Genomic DNA, 19,735 nt, shown 5'->3' with positions numbered 1-19,735 from the left:
ATTGCTTTGCATGCTTCAAAGCTTTGATTATTTAACTTAAATCGATGTGCTTATATTTGGGGAAAATATTATCAAGATTATATCAATGAAATATTAATTATACAGTAAATAACGTTTTTGTCTTGTTCGATCAACTTCTTATGCACCAGTCAATTGAAACCACACCCCCAGGTCCGGAGAATAACGGAGACTTTGACTTGCCGTCCAGCCAAGCCCGGGTAAAATCCCCGCCCAGCGGGGACGAACTGCTGTTAATATCCCCGCCAAATGCCCCCGCACCCCAGGGACCCTAGGTAAGGCCCATCCCCCGCTATTTTGGGCGCGAAGACAAAACCATCGCATCCACCCGGCACTGCGGGCTACCTAGAAGGTAAAAACACGGCCCATTTCCCCGCCGCTATTCACGGTATATCCCCGGACATGTCATACATTAAACATGTTTTAATCAGCATGCAATTAATAGCCTTTTACCTGATGCCATTTATATGATTTATAAAAAATAGATAGGCTAATTATTTTTAAATATGTTAGTATGTTCAATCCAAAGGGGGGATATAACTGTTTAAAGGTTGTGAACTAGTTCTTTCTAATTTCTGTCAGGAGTTTGCGTCACTGTATCGTTATCTTTGTGATAATAATCGGGAGGGGACATCGAAGGTTTGTATGTATATGTATGCTATGCATATATTTATATGTATTAGCTAGACAATGAGATAATCCACTCTTAAAGTGTCAACTCTAAATGGCCTGAGCGAGCCAATAAATAAATACATAGGAAATTGGAACCCATTTGTGACACAAATGCAATAAACAAAGGATACACAGCAGGGAACTATACCTGTATCTTGCCAAACATTCCTTAAACTAAGCCTTTTAGATATAGATAGATATTTATGTTCCTCCAATAAATGAAGAGCAAAGAACGAACTGCAAAATACGATACATTGATACTTATATACACACATATTTACACACACAAGCAGTGACACACAGAATATAGTTCAGATGCAAATTATAAGGCGAGGGCTAAACCGAAAGCGAAATTCTAGAATCCACCTTTGCATCACACTTAAGTTATAAATCAATCATTTAACATGTTTTTCATCAATATAATTATGAAAAAAACATCTCAAAATGAAATGTTATCTACACATAAATGCAAACGAACTAACTAGTTATGCAAACTGTAGTGTTGATAAATGCTGGTTAATGGCTTTCTAATTTCGACTTAACAATACTTTACTTGCGCATGGTGCAAATAATTTTTGCACTATATACATCACTTGGTAAATTTGCTGCAAGTGTTAACAATTGTATGCATTGGTTGACCGGGCTTTCCATCCACAATCCAATAAATGTTCTAGTGGGTGTGTAAGCTTATTTATACTCGCACTCGGGCCTTGCCCATTCGGCGAGTGCTCCGTTAAGATTGTTAGTCATTTTAGGTTTTTGGAGCATAGTGCACAGACAGAAAGTAACCCTGGTTAGAGCTACCCTGGTTCTTTAACGTGCACCAGTGTTTAACACTGTCACACGGGACCCCCATTTAACGTCCCTCCCGGAAGACGATTAGTTTTTTTTAGTGATGCGACGGGGGATCGAACCTGCGACCCCTGGATTGATAGTCGAGTGTGTAACCTCAAGACCACAGATCCGCCACTGTTCTGGTGTTATATTTTGGCATTATATAGTTCCTTGGACCACGCTCAATCTAATCCAACCAATCAGCATTCGCTATTTCAATGCTCCATTTCTCATATACACGTTGTATAATCAGAAGTATATATACAACTCATAAACACGATTTCTTCGAGGCAAAATGGATCACATTTGATGAACAGTTAAGCATGAATTAACTGTATTCATAGGGCAAGAAAAATATTCTGTAATTTAGCGGGCACCTATTTTTAAAAAGTCTTCCATGGTTTAATAATAATCATTGAATATACTTTAAAAGCATGGTTTGGTTGTAGGTATCTGTTTCGTCTCAATGAAACCTTAATATTGTAAACAGCGGGTTTATAAGATAAAGAACAATGAAAAACGATCCAGTTGCAAATTGGTTATATTGATCGTGGTGAATTCCGTCTAAAAGTGTAATATGAGAAGTATAATGACACATTTATAGTTATCTTAACCCTTACTAAAGCCGTTTACGACAAATCTTTTACCCCCACCAGGTAGGGGTCGGGGCATTGGTGTATGTGTACTGCGGTGTATCTTCCGATGTATAAATACCAAGTAAACTTTATCCCCCAAAGACCCCCCCCCCTCACTCCCACTGCACCAACCACCGTGCCATATTTACGAAAAACACAGACTAGTGCATGATGCTGTTCTCATTTTAGATACTTTTTACTTATCTCTATTAGCAGACAGAAGCGTTGGTAACTATTTAAATGGCGATAATTATACATCAAACAACAGTTACAGGCGCGTAGCCAGGCATACTCTCATACTCCCGGGAGTATTTCGATTTTGAAAAATGAAAATTTCAAATGGCCTAAAAATGATGTAAAACTTGAACCCTAAAGGGGGTACAGGCAACATATTACACAATGAAGACAGTCACAATTCGCATAAAATAAAATTTTCACCACATTTATAAATGTGTTTTTATACTAGCTTTTGTTTTCAGCAATATTTTTTCTTGTTTTTCAATCGAAGGTAAACTACCGGAACAATTACATAGCTGTATAAATCTGAGTTGTCTCCCATACATTATATACATGTCAAGTAAAGTTTATTGAGCGGGTAATTTTAAACCAATATGGCTTCCACAACATCAGCCGGTCCACCGTATCCAGATCTTTTTCGGGAAGATGGCACCTGTGCCTCTTCGAGAGCATATGAAGACAACTTCAAACACACTTTGATGTCGCAACAATGGACGGCCGCTTCTACATTTAAATTTCCAACAAGGTTAGAAATGTTTTATACACCCCCTCCCCCTTCTACACACTTTAAATTCTAAAGTGTAAAATAGTACAGTATTTATTACATCATTACTGCTGTTGTTAATGATGTATATGTTATAATCATTAAATGATTGGTACATATTAGCATTAATTTATACAGTGTTAGTAATAGTTTATACAACTTTATTTCATTCCATCTCAATCAGCAGTACCATCAGCTCAATACAAATAGTACTCAATACACTGATGGCAGCAGCAGAGACCGTGGTGTAAAGAATGCATGGGGGACGTACGAATTTCACGATGTGAGTTCGATCCGAACCGACGTCTTTAATTTTTTATTTTTTAAACTAACCCGAGATACCAAAATCATTAAATGTGACATAAAACTGACAATATGACTCGCGTACATAAATATTTTAATATATTTATATTTTTTGTTTGTGTATACATTCAGGTACGCCCAAGGACGATTTCGTACACTACAAGCAAAGTATTTTGTGGACTTCCCATGGCTGCGATATTCTTTATCGACGGATGGTGTCTATTGCGCCCAATGCCACTTATTTTCCGGCCCTGATTCACGCGTGAAAACCCTTGTTAGCTCGGTTCTCCGTGACTGGAACAATATCGCAAAAATTGTTGCTAATCATGCTAAGTCTGAAGCACATTTGGCGAACTGTGATTCTGCTGATACTTTCTTGTCCGCCATGAATGGCAATCAACCAGACATAATGCGAATACTGTCATCACAATACAACACTCTAGTTAAAAAGAACAGACAGATAATGATAAGCATCACTGAAGCAATTATCTTCTGTGCAAAGCAGAACATTGCACTCAGGGGGCACGATGATGATGGGGGAAACTACAAAGCTTTATTGAGCTTTCAAGCTAAACATGATAGAGTCTTGAAAGATCATCTTACAAATGGAGATCCCCGGTCCATGTACCTGAGTCCGGATATTCAAAACGAACTTATTGGCCTTTGCGCTAAACAGATTTCGGACGATATTGTCTCGAAGTGTAACGAAGCAAAATGTTTTGGCTTCATAGCAGATGAAGCCACCGATGCCAGTACAATGGAGCAAATGGCCATGTGTCTCCGTTATTTTGATGGAACAGGTCTACGTGAGGAGTTTCTAGGCTTTGCAGAATGTGAATCGACCACAGGCGAATCATTAGCAAATGCGTTTTTAGCCAACCTTGAGCGTGCGGGTGTGCACATCAATCACATGCGTGGCCAAGGATATGACGGCGCAGCCAACATGTCAGGGATCCAGGGGTGTACAAGCTAGGATTCGGCAGCGTATTTCTGGTGCAGTGTATACCCATTGCAAGGCACATAGCCTTAACTTGTCAATTATCCATGCCTCGAAGGAAATGTACGCCCGGAACATGATGGGGACTGTCCAGCAAATTGCTTTTGCGTTTAACTTTTCCGCCAAGCGCGTTCTAAGGTTCCAAGAAAACCTTGAGAATGACGCTGCTGCACGCGAAGAGATGGACCGGCGCACGTAGCTCCAATCTTTGTGCGAGACCCGCTGGGCCGCAAGGGCAGAGGCGTTGCACACGTTCCTGTGTTCATATAGGTATTTTCATAGTCAAACATTCAATACTTTGCAAATATAATGAATACTCTGATGAAAAGAACAGTTTTTAACTTATTTCATACTATATTTATAAACATGCATAAAACATTAAATATAATTTGTACTCTACATGATTGTATTAAAAACATAAGAACATTTTAAATTGAGTTTATATTCTCTGATTTTTGCGATTAAAATGACTGTAAATGCCTGAAATAGTACGTTTCAAAACCACTTTATTAATTCTTTACTTCCATATTAAACTATTCATATTTCAGAGTTGTTGTGGGGTCATTGGACGAGCTAGCGAGCGACTATGGGGACACAAAAGCCGCGGGATATAGCCGCTCAATACAGAACTTTGAGTTTGTCATAACATTGGTCGCGGTAGAGCATGCGTTGTCGGGTCTTGTTAACATATCAAAGATCCTCCAGAAGAAAGACTGCGACTTGCTTGAGGCAGCCGAGGAAGCACGAGTTGTTATCACCATGCTGGAGGTATTTTCGTTATTTATATGTAATATGTATATACATAATATAGTATTAATATTGTATGTATGTATGATCATTTGCCGTTCAAGTTGTCTTGTTCCAGACATGTACGTAATGTCTATAGATATAGTATAATAATTCGACTTACTGGAATTAACAAATAAGTTTTACGCATAGCAACTCTCGAAAAAAAATAATTATGTACTATATGAAATGATCAAATAGCCATTAATATAAGACTTAGTATTATGTATGATTGTGTAATGGCTGGATTAATGCTTATAAACAATATGCGTTTATATGAATATCAAACCACCGCATTTCTGTGTGGTATTAAAACAGTATTCTGGTCATATTTATATTTATACATTTAACCGGAACTCATTACAGAATGAACGAAATGACGATATGCTGTGGGACCACCTATATGACAAAGCCGTTTCTCTAGCAGACGACATCGGTGTTGAGGCCACCGTTCCTCGTTGCCACGGTCGGCAAGCCAACAGACCAAACGCTCCGGCCCAAACCCCTTCGCAATTCTGGAGAGTCAACATGTATCTACCATTCGTAGACCATCTCATTGTGGAGTTGACGAATCGGCTGTTAAATCCACATGGAAGATTCACTGCTCAGTATCTACTGCCAACAAAAGTACAAATTAGTTTGTCTTTAATTTTGTCTTATATTTATATTTTATATGACTAGTGAATTAATACATGTTTCAACAATGATATAGAGGATATTTGTTGACTTGAGTGTATGATCATGTTATCATTCACGAGTGGTCAGAGAAATAATATTTTCACGAATAGCGAAACATGTTTCTTTATTATTAATAATATATTGGCGTGTAGATATTATATCGTTAAATGTCTTCATCATATTGGTAATGATACAAACTAGTCGCGGTAAAAACAATTGCAAACTTTATAACCATGATTATTGTTTTATTATAACTATAGGCTGCTGGGCTCACACCTGCTCGGGCTGCAGAGATATACGCAGTGTACCAGCCAGACCTACCAGGGTGCGACCAGGAGACGTTCGTGCGGGAGTGCAACAGATGGACGGCTAAATGGACGACAACATCCCCTGCTCCATATCCATGCCTAGAATCAAGCTTGGGCGTGGCAACTGAGGCGTCCTATCCTAATATCCGGATATGCATGATGATTTTGTTGTGTATGCCTGTATCCACAGCTACGGCAGAGAGGTCGTTTTCAACGATGAAGCGGGTCAAGACCTACCTCCGAAATACCATGACCACAGAGAGGTTATCCGGGCTTGGGCTACTGAATATTTACCAGGAGCGAAACATCAACGTTGAGCAAGTGCTGGATGCTTTTGCCCGTCAAAAAGATCGTCGCCTTGCTCTTATTTTCAAAGTTTAACCATATTGTAGACGAAAACTGGTTAAGTGGTTGCATAAACACTTAATGAACTAACTGACGCCGCAGCGAAAGATGTTTGATATTATACGAATGTTATTTCAACTTTACAAAAATGTATAATGAAGTTAGTATTTGTTACGTATCGAATGTTAATATATGTGACTTTGCATTTTCCTTACATATTTCCATTAACCCCCCCCCCCCCCCCAGATATATTGCACGGTATAAGTCTTACAATTTTGATGCCATAATGCCCTCAGATGCCGTCTAAGACGATCTGTGAATTAAAAAAAATCCGGGGGGCATGCCCCCGGACCCCCCTAGAAAGGCGGGAGTATCTCGAATTATGGCCTGGCTACGCCCCTGGTTACAACAACATATATTTCTGTAAATATGCGTTGAATGTAAAATAGAAACCAATAAAACTCATATGTTAAAGAAATGCAATCGGAACACCTCGGCCATTTGTCATGTAATATATCATAGGATGCATATCAACGGTTTATAATGTCAATATTATTTATATCAATCTGCATTGCAAGTAGTTCGCGTAGCAATATCAATTTCGCAGTTAAGCCTTACCCTAAGGAATCTTCAAAGTTATTTATGCAATAAAACACTTCGCTGGAAATCAGTTTGAAATGCAAATTACACGTTAAAATACTCCAATTTAGTATTATTATTAGTATTGTTAATTTTACAAACTTCTTGCACAAAAGCATCCGCATACATCCGATGTTGTTTTGGATGGGAAGAGGGCGATCGCGAGTTGTTCTAATTTAAATAAATGTTGTCACATATTTAGCACGGACCTATACACCGTTTACGTCGGTGACGTATTCAAATGGACATTAAAAATCAATTTCAACGTTGTAACTTCGAAGTTGTATCAACGTTCAACAACAAACCGTTTTTTTATGACTACTACGACGCTGTTTTAATTTTGAAGCCGGCCCGAGGTTAGGATTTTTTATCCGGACCAGTAATCAATTATTCATATTTGTTCTTGCACACTTAAAATGGTCAATTTGGGGGAAAATGACGTAGAAAACGCATTTGTGTACACGGTTCACCAAAAAGCGCATGTGACCTTATTGATGTCATGAGGCGAACTAATTTAAGATCACTGTTCACTTCAAATATTTCCTCTAAATATAGCGTTATTGCCGATTATTTATTTTCATTTTAATTAAAAGTTTTGCATACTTACATAATTGATTATACTTCATTGAAATTATTTAGTTTTATAAACCAAACTATAAAGAATAAGAAGTGGTGCGTTGTTGTGCTTTTTGCTGTTTCCGAAACAAGACAAATAATTTTGAATAAATGGTCGGAACAGTCGTTATTCTGGCCGTTATTCTTTGGTATTATTTACGCAAGGTAGGTTGTATTGCTAATTATAGAAAATGTTATCTTACAGAACTACCCAACTTACAATTTCCGTTATAAAGTGTTGACTGCTTCAGACCGTTTTATTATTCGCCGTGTTAACACGATAACTTTTCGGATTACTCGAACCTTTTCCTTGACGTGGACAAAAAAAGAAAGATGATAGTCGCCGGCAAAACAATTTTTGCTTTTATGCTTGTCATTGCGCCATTCATGGTGCTGGGTAAGTGTTATGTATAATAGTATGCAAACATTTAATCTGATTATTAAAATATTAAGAGATTCATTCGCTGTAAGTCCCAGAATCCTCATTGTCGATTTGTCAACGTGGCAAAATATGTTCTCAATCTCATCTCAGGCACAGTTGTTTGTATTTGCTGCATAAAATGACTAATTGCCCGTGACTTTAAGGAAATCATTTACGAAGGTCCCATTCAGGGGATTTAGAAAATTTGCAGGTTTTGTATAAATGCCACCCCTGGAGATGGGAAAATGAAAATTCCTGGTGTCCTTAAAAGTGACTGTTTTCTGGGCATAAATGACCAAAGAAACCTGAGAGGATTATGTATAAGTATCTTTTTCTGCTCTCTGCAATGGTATTATTTGTATGTTTTTTTTGTCTTGAGTCTATTTCCTATCCTTGTCCCTGTCTGTCATGTAGTGTGTTGGCACGAACCAGCTGCTCGGTAATCTTAGTTGGTTTGTGGGCGAGCTACTAGTCTTCTGGCAGTCATATGTTCAAGTCAACCCAGCGCGCTGCCACACTTTTCCTTTTGGGTTAACTTTAGTAATCACCTGACCTCTCAACACACTAACATTTAAATTTGCATTCACATTGGAGTTATCAAAACTGAGAAATTTTGAAGACAAGCTAGTCAAAGTTGATATTAAATTATGTATGATTAGAAATCTACATGGACTTGTGGTATCGAAAGGGGCATCTTGCAAGTAATCTTTTGTTTGTCTTCTTCTCTGCAAGTGTTAAAGGATAATCAGGTTGGAAATTATTTCTATTAACTTACAATTAAGACTAATAAATACTGTACAAAGAGAATCATCCATTTGTTTAACAAATTACCTGAGAAACTAAATTGATGCATATCTGCCAAAAAGTAGGCCTAGATCTTATAAATAACCTTGTACAAAAATGGAAATCTTCCTCTTGTTCTTGAAAAGAAGGTTGTGCTGTAATATTTCAGCTGATGTATGTACGAGCCCATCAGTGAAGTCGAGCACATACACCACTTCAGAAGCAAGCAGTTCTACCAACACAGTGTTTATTGTCCAGTTTTCGCTGTCCTGCAAGAATGGTGCCAAGGTACGAGTGACCCTTAAAATAGAGTCAGTGATTCTAGCTGAGGTCAATGGCAACACAGTAAAATGGCAAATATTTGCTTTTATTAATCACATAAATGCAACAGGCTGAAATAGGTATCATATTTAAGACAAATATAGCAGATATGGTGTAGTTTGATTTAAAGGTCATAGGCACTTTCAAGGACATTTACATTTTAATGCTTTTTTATGGAAGGCATATTTGGTATTAAGACTAAAATTTACTATTAAAAAAAATAACTAGACCAATTTCTACTTGTGATGGTTCAAATATCAAAATTCCTGTCACGATTGTTAATAGCACCATGAGTTCCAAGTCAACACAACTGCAAATATATTGCTGCTATTGACCTTACGACAGGGGCTTCTAAGCCACGCCCCCTGATATCAAGGGAGCGAACTCTGTCTATGTCCGTCAAACAAACGAGGAAGTAATGGCGTCTCGCGTCGTTTCGCTTTCCGATATTCCTGACAAATTATCATAAATGTGACATTACAATGCGAAAAAAATAGAAGTCAAAGGAATTTGTAACTGGCTGCTACATCGGAAGGCTCGATATATCTTTAGAAAATGACGATATCTAACATTGACGGGGTGAAATCTATCCAAGTCAGAGAAAATCGGATAGCCGCCATGTTGTCAACATTGACATCGATACAAAGGAAAAGCGTGTGTGTGACGCATACTGTAACGCATAGCTGGTGTGAGCTGGTCAAATACAGTAGCTGCTTGAGGGTCAGAGTTTTCTTGATTGGATTTCCCGTCGACAAAGTGCTGATATGAAAATAAGAAATCTATGAAATGTGTCGGAATGACAGCTACAAAAGCCATTGTTTACATAGGATCCATACGATTAGATGAGATTCGGAAGCATGCGATGGTTCGGACAAAAATTTAGTTGTACGATATTTCCTGATTTACTTTGAAAGCAAAGCAGTTTATAAAAACTACATAACGGTATCAACAAAAATACCTCTATCTTGAATGAAATCAATCATGTCCATGTTGAACCTGATATTAAATGGCCATTAATGCCGATTTGACAACACAAGCCAAAGCATAAATGTACGATGTTTATAGTTTAAAAATAGAAACACTTATTTAGGTCATGCACGGACAATTTCAGTATTAAATAAATTTTGAGCGGATTGAAATAAGTAGTTTTGTTCAAAAAAATACTTTTGTACAGACGTATAGATGTTTCGCCTTTGAACGATCTTTCAAAATTTCCAAGTTCAGCTGTTGATGAGGTCTTCCACAGAGTCTGATACAGCACTTGCATTTTTCTAAATAACTCGCTGGTTTCGAATACGGAACGAATTGGAAGCCATCTTTAGTCGGCCTGGCTACCTTGTATCCGAATTACAAGTGCCATGACAACACCTTTTTACCATAATACTTAAAAAGGCGAGGAATTGCCAGCGCATGTATATGACGGACTCTGGTCAGTTTGACGGACAAAATGGCGGATAGCAACACGGCTTATCAGCCCTGCATTCTGATTGGCTGATAGGACCTGTCAATCAAATCCTGTCGTAAGGTCAATTCTGTACATTTATAATAAAAAAATATTAAGAGTAGAAACACCTTTGAAATATATTGGCAGTTCTTGAATAATTTGAGTAATGAGTTCCTTATTGATTTCTTTAAGATATACTTAGTAATTTAGTATCATTTTAATTTAAGAGATATGCTTATTCACTTTTGATGTATTTCAATATATATTTTTACCAATCAACTCTTTTTATGGAATTTGGTAAACATGCACGTAATCACGTGTATCATGTTGTGAAAGATTTATTACAGCATTTGATGTTTCCAGGATTTGACCCTGTATGCAGATATCAACGGAAAAACCGTTCCTGTGACAAGGAGTGCAGAAAATGAAAAATATCCATATCAGGTGAATTTCAATACCAAATACAACTGCAACGATTTGTCTTGCTCAGCATTCCGAGTCCTATACTCATTGTTATTCCTGAAAAGCCAGGTGCATATGCAGCATGCATATTTATAAAGTAATCTGTGCATTTAACTTTGCATAGAAGTTAAAACTCTTATTTTTTTTTGCTCAGGATCCATGATTTTGAAACATGGGAATACAAAAGATGCATTCAAGACAGAAGCAGATTTAAATTAAGTTTAGAACACCTGGTTCATTATATACAAGGTGCTTTTACATAATTACATAATAATGCTTTCATATAATATCATGAACTAGAAGTAAAAATTCTGCTGTTTATATCCAAATATTACATACAAATCATAGGCCACAGGCACTAGGCTCCAAATAGAAAAAAGACTTCATAAACTAGAGCATTTTTACTGGACATTTCAAGTAACCAGTCAACAGTAATGACTCTCAAACTCACTACCTTTACATTTAAGATGTTATTATAAATCCAAATTGAAATTCATCATGTTTAATGAAATATTTCCAATTTTATAATGGACTCCAGTATACTTAGTTTCAGTCTGAGCAAAACAATTTGTAATAATCAATCCACTGACCTAATGTAAAATTTTAAGGTCAATACATTTTTGTAATGAAAAATGCCCAAAATGGCAAACCATCAGGAATTTTACAAGCATTAATCGATTTATTCATTATAATAATATATATAATGCAAAATGATTTACAATACCCGAATTTCAGGTGAGCTTCAGCGATGAGAACAAGAACCTCCCATCTGGATCATATGATGTCAAGTTTTATGATGAAGATGGATTCTCCAACTTGAGAAAGGTATGCACTCAGTTGCAGTTTGCTGCATAAAATATTTAATGCTGAAAGTCTTAATTGTTTTTGGACTTTTATGAAATAAATGATTGATTACTGGTACTTGATATTAACTTAATAAAGTTGACTTAGATTTTTACCAAAAAGAGGCATGGTCATCTTCGGAAATGTTTTGTTTTTATTTAGACATAAAACTATATATAGGTTGAATGAGGCCTTTTGAAAGCTTCACATAACCAGGATATCTAATAGCTGAAAGGGGGGCTTTTCTTTGTTTGAGATATACTATGGTCAATTCTCAATATTGGGCATTTGTAGCCATTTTCACAATTCTAAGGGTCCTTTGTGCCATTCACAAATAAGGTGGATAAAAGCGCTGGTAGCAAGTACCATTCCTTTAACATGTTGTAAGGGTTTGCGTTGCGATTTTATTACAGGACGGGATGGTACTGAACATATGCAACTCTTATATGGCTTGTTAAAAAGTGCCTCTGTGTAACAAATTCTAAATCAGTTGGCCTAAAATTGGTATGTTTATTTTCCAGGCCCAGAGAAGCAGTGAGGGCACATCATCTGTCAAGTCTATCTTCTCCATCAACGTCAGCCACTCTGTGAGTATTATTTCTGGATTTTGTTTTGATTTTTTCAAGTTGTCTTTTTTCGAAGGAAAATGTCAGCAATTGTCAGAGCCTTCGTGGTGTTTTAGAAGCGATGTCAAGGTCATGCAAAATTTTAACATTGGCCATTACTCTTTAAACCGTTCAAAATATTAAAATGAAACTTGGTATAGACATTGCAAGAGACAATATGCACATGTATAGGAAAGCCCTCTTGCATAAAACTGGCGTTAGCATTTGCTCTGCAGTGCTTTTAAGAACAATGCATAGCCATTGGACCCGTCAACATCCTATTTATGATATCAGAAAAAACAAACTATTTATAAGTTAGGATGGTAAAACCATGTACTGCTTGGTTTGATATTCTAATTGATTTGGTGACATTTGGAATTATTATTTAAATTAAGTATTTCAATAATAAAAATGAATTTATATACAAAATAGAAAGGAAATGAAGTTTGTCAAATAGTCGCTATTTGGAACTCATTCTTTGTTTTTGATTTCAAGCATCCTAGCATTTGTTGCAACTTCCTAGTTAAAGCTGCACTCTCACAGATTTACCGTGTCCAGGGCTCTCAATAAGTTTTGAAGTAGGAGGGTGTTCTAGGAAAGTAGAAGGGGGGTCTGGGTGATCTTTCCCAGCAGGGTATTAGGGGCAGAGCCCCTATTCAGCCGGGGGTCCAGGGGGCCGCAGGCCCCCTGCCGAAAACGATTTTAAGCATTATGAATTCAGTCAAGGTTAGCTCACGTTAGAGCAAAATTCCTGTTTTGAACATCATTTTACATGTGTAATTACCATTGATACAAGTAAACAAAAATAATCCTTGTTCAAAAACGTACATATTTTTATTCAAAAAAGGAAAATTGAATCAAAATAGTCATATAAAATAGTCATCTTCTCATAAAAATAGTCATCCTCCAGCACTCATTGTAACAGAAAAATGGGTCTTTCAAAAGAATATCAACACAGTCGAAAATAATCGTATCCGAAATATGTGCAGTTCTTGCAATGACATTTCAGACCCACAATTGCGCCGTCATTGAGTCGCCATAAATATAACTGGAATATCATTCATATACCTTCCTAGAAACAAAGAACGATTCTATTTTTCTTTGTTTCTTTTTTACTGTTTGACATTTTCGCATTTTAATGTTGTTGTTGTTTAATCGAATATTTAGCTTGTTATCGCCAATGTTCTTGGTTGTAATTTAACGAATTAATATGCCAATATCATCTCATGTTATTTTAAATAAGCGTCTGTCGGATTCAAAGCACTCCAAGTCTTGTAGATGCATATTAGTTCAAATACAAGCGCTTTGAATCCCACGATGCAAATCGGCAATCGGGCGCATTTAACAATAAAATTGATCGTAATACATCGTTTCAATTCATTTTTTTTTACGATAAGACAAAGTATTATTTTTATTTAAGATAAGGGACATTTTAAGAATACAATCACAACATAATACTAACTAAGAAGGCAGCTGTTAACCTGAGAATAGCCGGGTCATACAGCCATAATTGCCGGGGGATATCCCCGGCCCCCGGCTCTTATTGAGAGCCCTGCGTGTCTACAACTTTTTAATTTTTTGTCTTTGAAAGAGCAAATTGTTGCGTAGATATCTGTAAACCAATGATATGACATTGCTGACAAAAAATCAGATCGTAGATTTGCATATTTCTGTTTGAAAATTAATGTTTTATGGCTTAAACTGTTACTAACGGGTTAAGAAAAATGCATAAAACATCAATTTTTGAACTTCAATATAAAAATCTGCGATCTAATTTTTTTGTCAGCAGTCTTATATAACTGGTTTCCATAGATTTTCGCAAAATATTGCTCATTCCAAGATAAAAAATAAAAAAAGTTGTCAAAGCGTTCAATCTGTGAGAGTGCAGCTTTAAAACAAACATTCTATAAATAGATTCAACTATTTTACCTTATGAATGCATGATTGTACACACTGTTTGAAATGAAATGACAATTAAAATTCAAGGGTAGAATTCTATCAAAATTAATCAATGAGCTTTTCTTGCATGTATGGAACAACTTAGAATGAAATAGTTCCGAATAAAGTCTGTTTGAAGTTTTATTGTAGATTAAAGAATGTTACCAATTTAATTTATGTTTTGTTTACAGGGTGTATGGAAGGGCCCACTGGTACCCAGCGAACTTGTAGCCACTGCTACAGCAGTCCTTGTCTGGTTCCTGGCTTACTCTGCAAGAAATAGCCTGCAGTCTTCTTGAAAAGCAAACCATCTTTAGTGACATTTAATTAAATAATTTTAGGCCATCTTTAAAAAGAATTGTTTGCAATGGCTCAAACTCAAAGGGTTGAATATGCAAAACCTGTTTACAAATTTTATTTAAAACATTAAATATGTAAATAAAATACTTATTAAGTGTTTTTTTTCACTAGATCTTCATTTAAGTATTTGTAATTGTTTAACTACTTTGATAAAAAGAAATTGATTGGGCTACAAACAATGTTTTAAAGGATTATGCAAATATAACCCCCTTTTTTGTCAGATATTGAATCAATATTTATTTAATAGCTTTGAATTTGCATTTTGTGTAAAAAAAACAAGAACATTAAATTAAGGAATAACAAAGTGCCTAGAACTGGAAAAGTGACAAATGATTTTCTAATTTCTGTAATCAAGCTCATTTTCCTTCCTCTATTAACCTATTTACATTTTTATATTCATTAGAGAGAGTGGAAAACTTTGTGGTTATTTTAATTTTCTAGCTTTTTGTATGCTTGATTTGTGTCTAAAAATAATATTGGAGTTCAGTGTTTTTATATGAAAAACAGTATGCAAATGAAGTCTGGATGTGGTTTTTATAGATAAAAAACAACCATGTTTCATTAGCGCTGCGAAAACCTTGTCATCCCGCACCCCTAGAAAACTAATCAACTTTCACAATTCGGGCAGAATAATTCTATTTGTGGATATTTTTATGGAAAAACGTCCAATGAAATTATTACTTCCTTCTAGAATTTGTTTTTGGTTCGCTGAACGTTATACTCCCATTCAATTTGCCTGCATTCTCAGTGAAAACTTGCGGAAGGAATGGTGTGCATATAATTTGTTTAGTCGTTGTAACTTATGTATTGAAGATACAGAATTAAGTGAAATAAAAATATTTTTATGTAAATGCGTTAATTTCTTTCTTCATATCGAAAAATCTTCATTCAATTCAACAAATATCTATTGTATACAACAAATAAAGTTTTACCTTAAGGTTTATTGATTCTGATTTTAGCAGCTGAATATCATTTCCTGGTCGGAACAAAGTATTGATGTCCCTTCTGGAAGGCCAAGAGACACGTTTTTTACCCACTACCTCTGGGGAGAGAGGTGGACACCTTGACCACTTGACCACCCGCACCATTTTACATGTTTTTGTAATGGAAACTATTGGAACAAGCCCACATGCCACACACTCACTTTAATCTTGTTGAATGATAACAGGACCGTAAACCATTTCTTGAAAAATCTTCACTGATTTAGCACTCTATTTCTCTCCACATATATATAGGTATAGGATATGTCACGAATCGTCATATGATACACAATCTTAATTTATTCAACGATCTCATGAAATTTGTAACTAAGCGAGCCTCTGGCATTTATATGTTGACCAGTGTCAGATTATTTTTCCACGCATGCATTTTGCGATAATAATGAGCAAAAGAAGACCCGGTTTACCTGCCCTGAAGATAAATCGAATACACAACTGACAGGCAACGCTATTTCCCATGCTATATGCATTGCAAAAATGTAGAACTCTTAAAAGAATTTAAAAAAAAATCCTGATCATTTTAATTCCGTTTTTAAGTAGAATGAATACTGAGATGATATCCATGAAAAATGAACAACTTCATTTAAATTAAATTTATTTTAAAAGCAAATTAGAAATTGGCGTATGACCCTTAATTAAATTGTTGACAAACATGCGGAGTGATATTATTATATTGCACACGAGTTACACAGAAAAATATGTGATAGTTGTATTAAACCGGTATCAAGGTATAGGGTGTGATAAATGTATTTATAAAATTCAATCTTGACAAGAACTGATGTATCCATAGAATATTTTCTGCCGGACTTGATCATGATTTAACACAAGACACAACAGATACTTTAAGTCAGAAACCAGCCATAACAACTACTTCTTGATGCTTCTACTTTGTTTCTATCTACAAAGTCTCAAAGATAAACTTCTTGATAAATCTTATTAGAGAAACATGCACTTCAAACTGAAAAAAGTAGCTGAATTCAAAATACTGGATTTTTAATAACTCAGAAGTAACAGTGTTTAATAAAGACATGATTTCTTAAAAGTCGTATCATAAAGACAGCATATGTATCGGCATATGTATCGGGGGTCCATTGATGTACTACTTTGTACTTAATAAGGTCTAAAATAATCAGAAATTTGCTTGGCTTTACCCAGTCAACGCAAAAAGAACTACTAGCTATCCTTAAAGTGATTTAGCTTCTCCCGTAGTCGTATTTGTGTTCATTTTTCATTACGGAATTAAGGGGTTAGGAAGTACAAAAAAACCTTCCCTCCGACCCACCCCTCAAATGTTGATCGGGGAAGGCGAGGCAAACTATTAATTAATTGAGGCATAGTCAACGACCGCATTGAGTATCAAATATCACAGACATGCACCGTTACTTTTTCCACTGGTATATCTCTGTTATCTAACTTGTTACAAAAAACAACACACCGACACGTAGATTCTTTAAGGGCCTTCCACAGTGCAATAGTTGGTGGGCAAGGGCAAAAATTGAAACGTTTCAATAGTTCATGTTTTATTTAGTTTGAGGAACAATACTTTAGGGAGTAAAACAAACATCCTTTGTGACATGTTTGGGGTAATAAGGATTTGACCAAATTTAACGAAAGTAAATTTTATCAGATTTTTTACCAAAAAGCATTTGCATTATTTCGGAAAAGTCTGCCAAAAATATTTAAGTATGTTTGTGTGTCAAAGTGCCCGAGACTACCTTAATTAAAAATGTCCTGATGATATACTTTCAAATGAGAAATATATTCAATAAAACAATGAAAACTAGTGGGTTTAAATCATTTCATGGTTACAAAAATGCAGGTATCTTTCTTAAAACATCTGCAATCACCATTAGACCTCAATACATTTTTGATCCGATAGTAGTAAAGACTTTGTTGATACAAAAACATATATAAATTGTGTATTAAGACATATCCGGAATAATGCAAATGATTTTTTATTAGAAATCTGATAAAACTGCCTTCGTAAAATTAGCTCAACTCATTGCATCTACACAAGTTACAAAGTATTTATGTATAATACTAAATAATGAACCTCGAGACTAAATAAAAAATGAAAGTTTTAAACATTTAATGTTTTGGTCATTCTAACAACTTTTCCACTTGCGAAAACCCTTAATATTTGTACATTCAAGATTTTTAGAATATAACAAGTTCGGTTAAAAGCAATAAGACGCATTTTGAGATTTGATAATAACTTAAAATACTCACGCCCTACAATACAAAGCAACTTTCTATCATTATGAATATTTGTCACAAACATTAGTCATTCCAACTGTACAGATACTCCCTTCTCAGAATGCCTTTGGCCGTACTTTAAGGGTTATTAAGCCCATAATAAAGGGTAACATTACGATAATTATAAAGCCACTACAGAGAACTCAACACAACTCTTTGTATAGCTCAGGTTTTAAGGCTAGGCGTTGCTCGTTTCAATAAAGATCGTAACTTTGTAGGCGTAACTTTGTTTTGGGCTTAAGCTGAGTTTCATTAAAATATCGCAAGGACATTCATGGCATAGGTTCTGCCTTTAACTTGATTCCGAACTCTCCTAATCAGCGTAAGGTTTACGACTAAGACATCGCATTTGGGCCTTGTTTAATGTGCGGCTTTTTTATTCCCAGCGGTGCACCCTTTGTTTATTGCCCTGGTGTCACAGCAGGATGCCAACTTTTCTTTGTATTGTTTATGGGCTATTAGTAATTGCCTTTTATGGCTGTGTTAAAATGGCTACAACGGTAATGCTTTGACAGATTCTTTAATCTCATTCAAAGAAGGCTAGATCTAGAATATAAGGCCAAAAACTGGAGTTTCAAGCATGGTTCGTAAGAAATTTGTCGCAAATGATCGCAAGAAGTTCGTTGAAGATGTCTACATCTGCTATTTAACACGTGAATGCAGCTATGATAATATCATCATTAATATAGAGAAATTCATCAAGTAGCAATTTTCAGATTAGTCCAATCGGTAATTATTGATATTGCTGCCTTTTTCTATAGTTTTTAAGAACGAATAAAAAAAGAATGTTATTACATCCATACTTCCTGTATTCCGCTATCATTCATACTTCCTTTATTCGTCTACTATCCATACTTCCTTTATTCCGCTACTGTCCATACTTCCTTTTATTTATCTACTATCCATACTTCCTTAATTTATCTACTGTCCATACATCCTTTATTCCTCTACTGTCCATACTTCCTTTTATTCATCTACTGTCCATACTTTTTCCTCTACTGTCCATTCTTAATTTTATTCCTCTACTGCCCATACTTTATTTATTCCTCTACTGTCCATACTTCAATTATTCCTCTACTGTACATACTTCCTTTTTTCATCTACTATCCATTCTTCCTTTATTCCTCTACTGTCCATACTTCCTTTATTCCTCTACTGTCAATACTCACTTTATTTCTCTACTGTCGATACTTCCCTTTTTTCATCTACCGTCTATACTTCCTTTATTCCTCTACTGTCGATTCTCACTTTATTCATCTACTGTCTATACTTCCTTTATTCCTCTACTATCCATACTTCCTTTATTCCTCTACTGTCCATACTTCTTTGATTCATATACTGTCCATACTTCTTTTATTCCTCTACTGTCGATTCTCACTTTATTCATCTACTGTCCATACTTCCTTTATTCCTCTACTATCCATACTTCCTTTATTCCTCTACTGTCCATACTTCTTTGATTCATATACTGTCCATACTTCTTTTATTTCTAAGCTATCCATACTTCCTTTATTCCTGTACTGTCCATACTTCCTCCATTCATCAACTATCCATACTTCCTTTATTCATGTCCTGTCCATAATGTCTTTACTCATCTTGTATCCATACTCACTTTATTCCGCTACTATACTAGTATATAGAGAGTATACACACTATTGTCTGGAATGGACACACCTTATGCGCTCATGTTTGT

The 19,735-nt window shown here is 35.7% G+C and overlaps 1 protein-coding gene and 1 pseudogene across 1 annotated transcript; both read left to right on the top strand.

Moving 5' to 3' along the window:
• Positions 1-3,965: 3,965 nt before the first annotated feature.
• On the top strand, positions 3,966-6,393 carry LOC128216159 (52 kDa repressor of the inhibitor of the protein kinase-like; annotated as a pseudogene).
• A 1,484-nt stretch (positions 6,394-7,877) lies between these two features.
• On the top strand, positions 7,878-14,874 carry LOC128216729 (translocon-associated protein subunit delta-like). Its single transcript, XM_052923382.1, has 6 exons — positions 7,878-8,008; positions 8,985-9,103; positions 10,944-11,024; positions 11,778-11,867; positions 12,407-12,472; positions 14,620-14,874. Exons 1-6 carry the CDS (start codon positions 7,945-7,947, stop codon positions 14,725-14,727), a joined length of 528 nt encoding a protein of 175 aa, XP_052779342.1. The 5' UTR covers positions 7,878-7,944; the 3' UTR covers positions 14,728-14,874.
• The last annotated feature ends 4,861 nt before the right edge of the window (positions 14,875-19,735 follow it).

The sequence above is a fragment of the Mya arenaria genome, chromosome 14, assembly GCF_026914265.1.
Source record: "Mya arenaria isolate MELC-2E11 chromosome 14, ASM2691426v1".
Lineage (NCBI taxonomy): Eukaryota > Metazoa > Mollusca > Bivalvia > Myida > Myidae > Mya > Mya arenaria.
Note: the sequence above shows the minus strand (reverse complement) of the source record. Positions and strands in the feature narration are given on the sequence as shown.

Excerpts from the sequence above, each read along its gene's own strand:
- LOC128216729 (XM_052923382.1), top strand. The coding sequence starts at position 7,945 with ATGATAGTCGCCGGCAAAACAATTTTTGCTTTTATGCTTGTCATTGCG. Across the intron at positions 11,025-11,777 it reads ATGAAAAATATCCATATCAG|GTGAGCTTCAGCGATGAGAA; the intron begins GTGAATTTCAAT and ends CCCGAATTTCAG. Across the intron at positions 11,868-12,406 it reads GATTCTCCAACTTGAGAAAG|GCCCAGAGAAGCAGTGAGGG; the intron begins GTATGCACTCAG and ends TTTATTTTCCAG.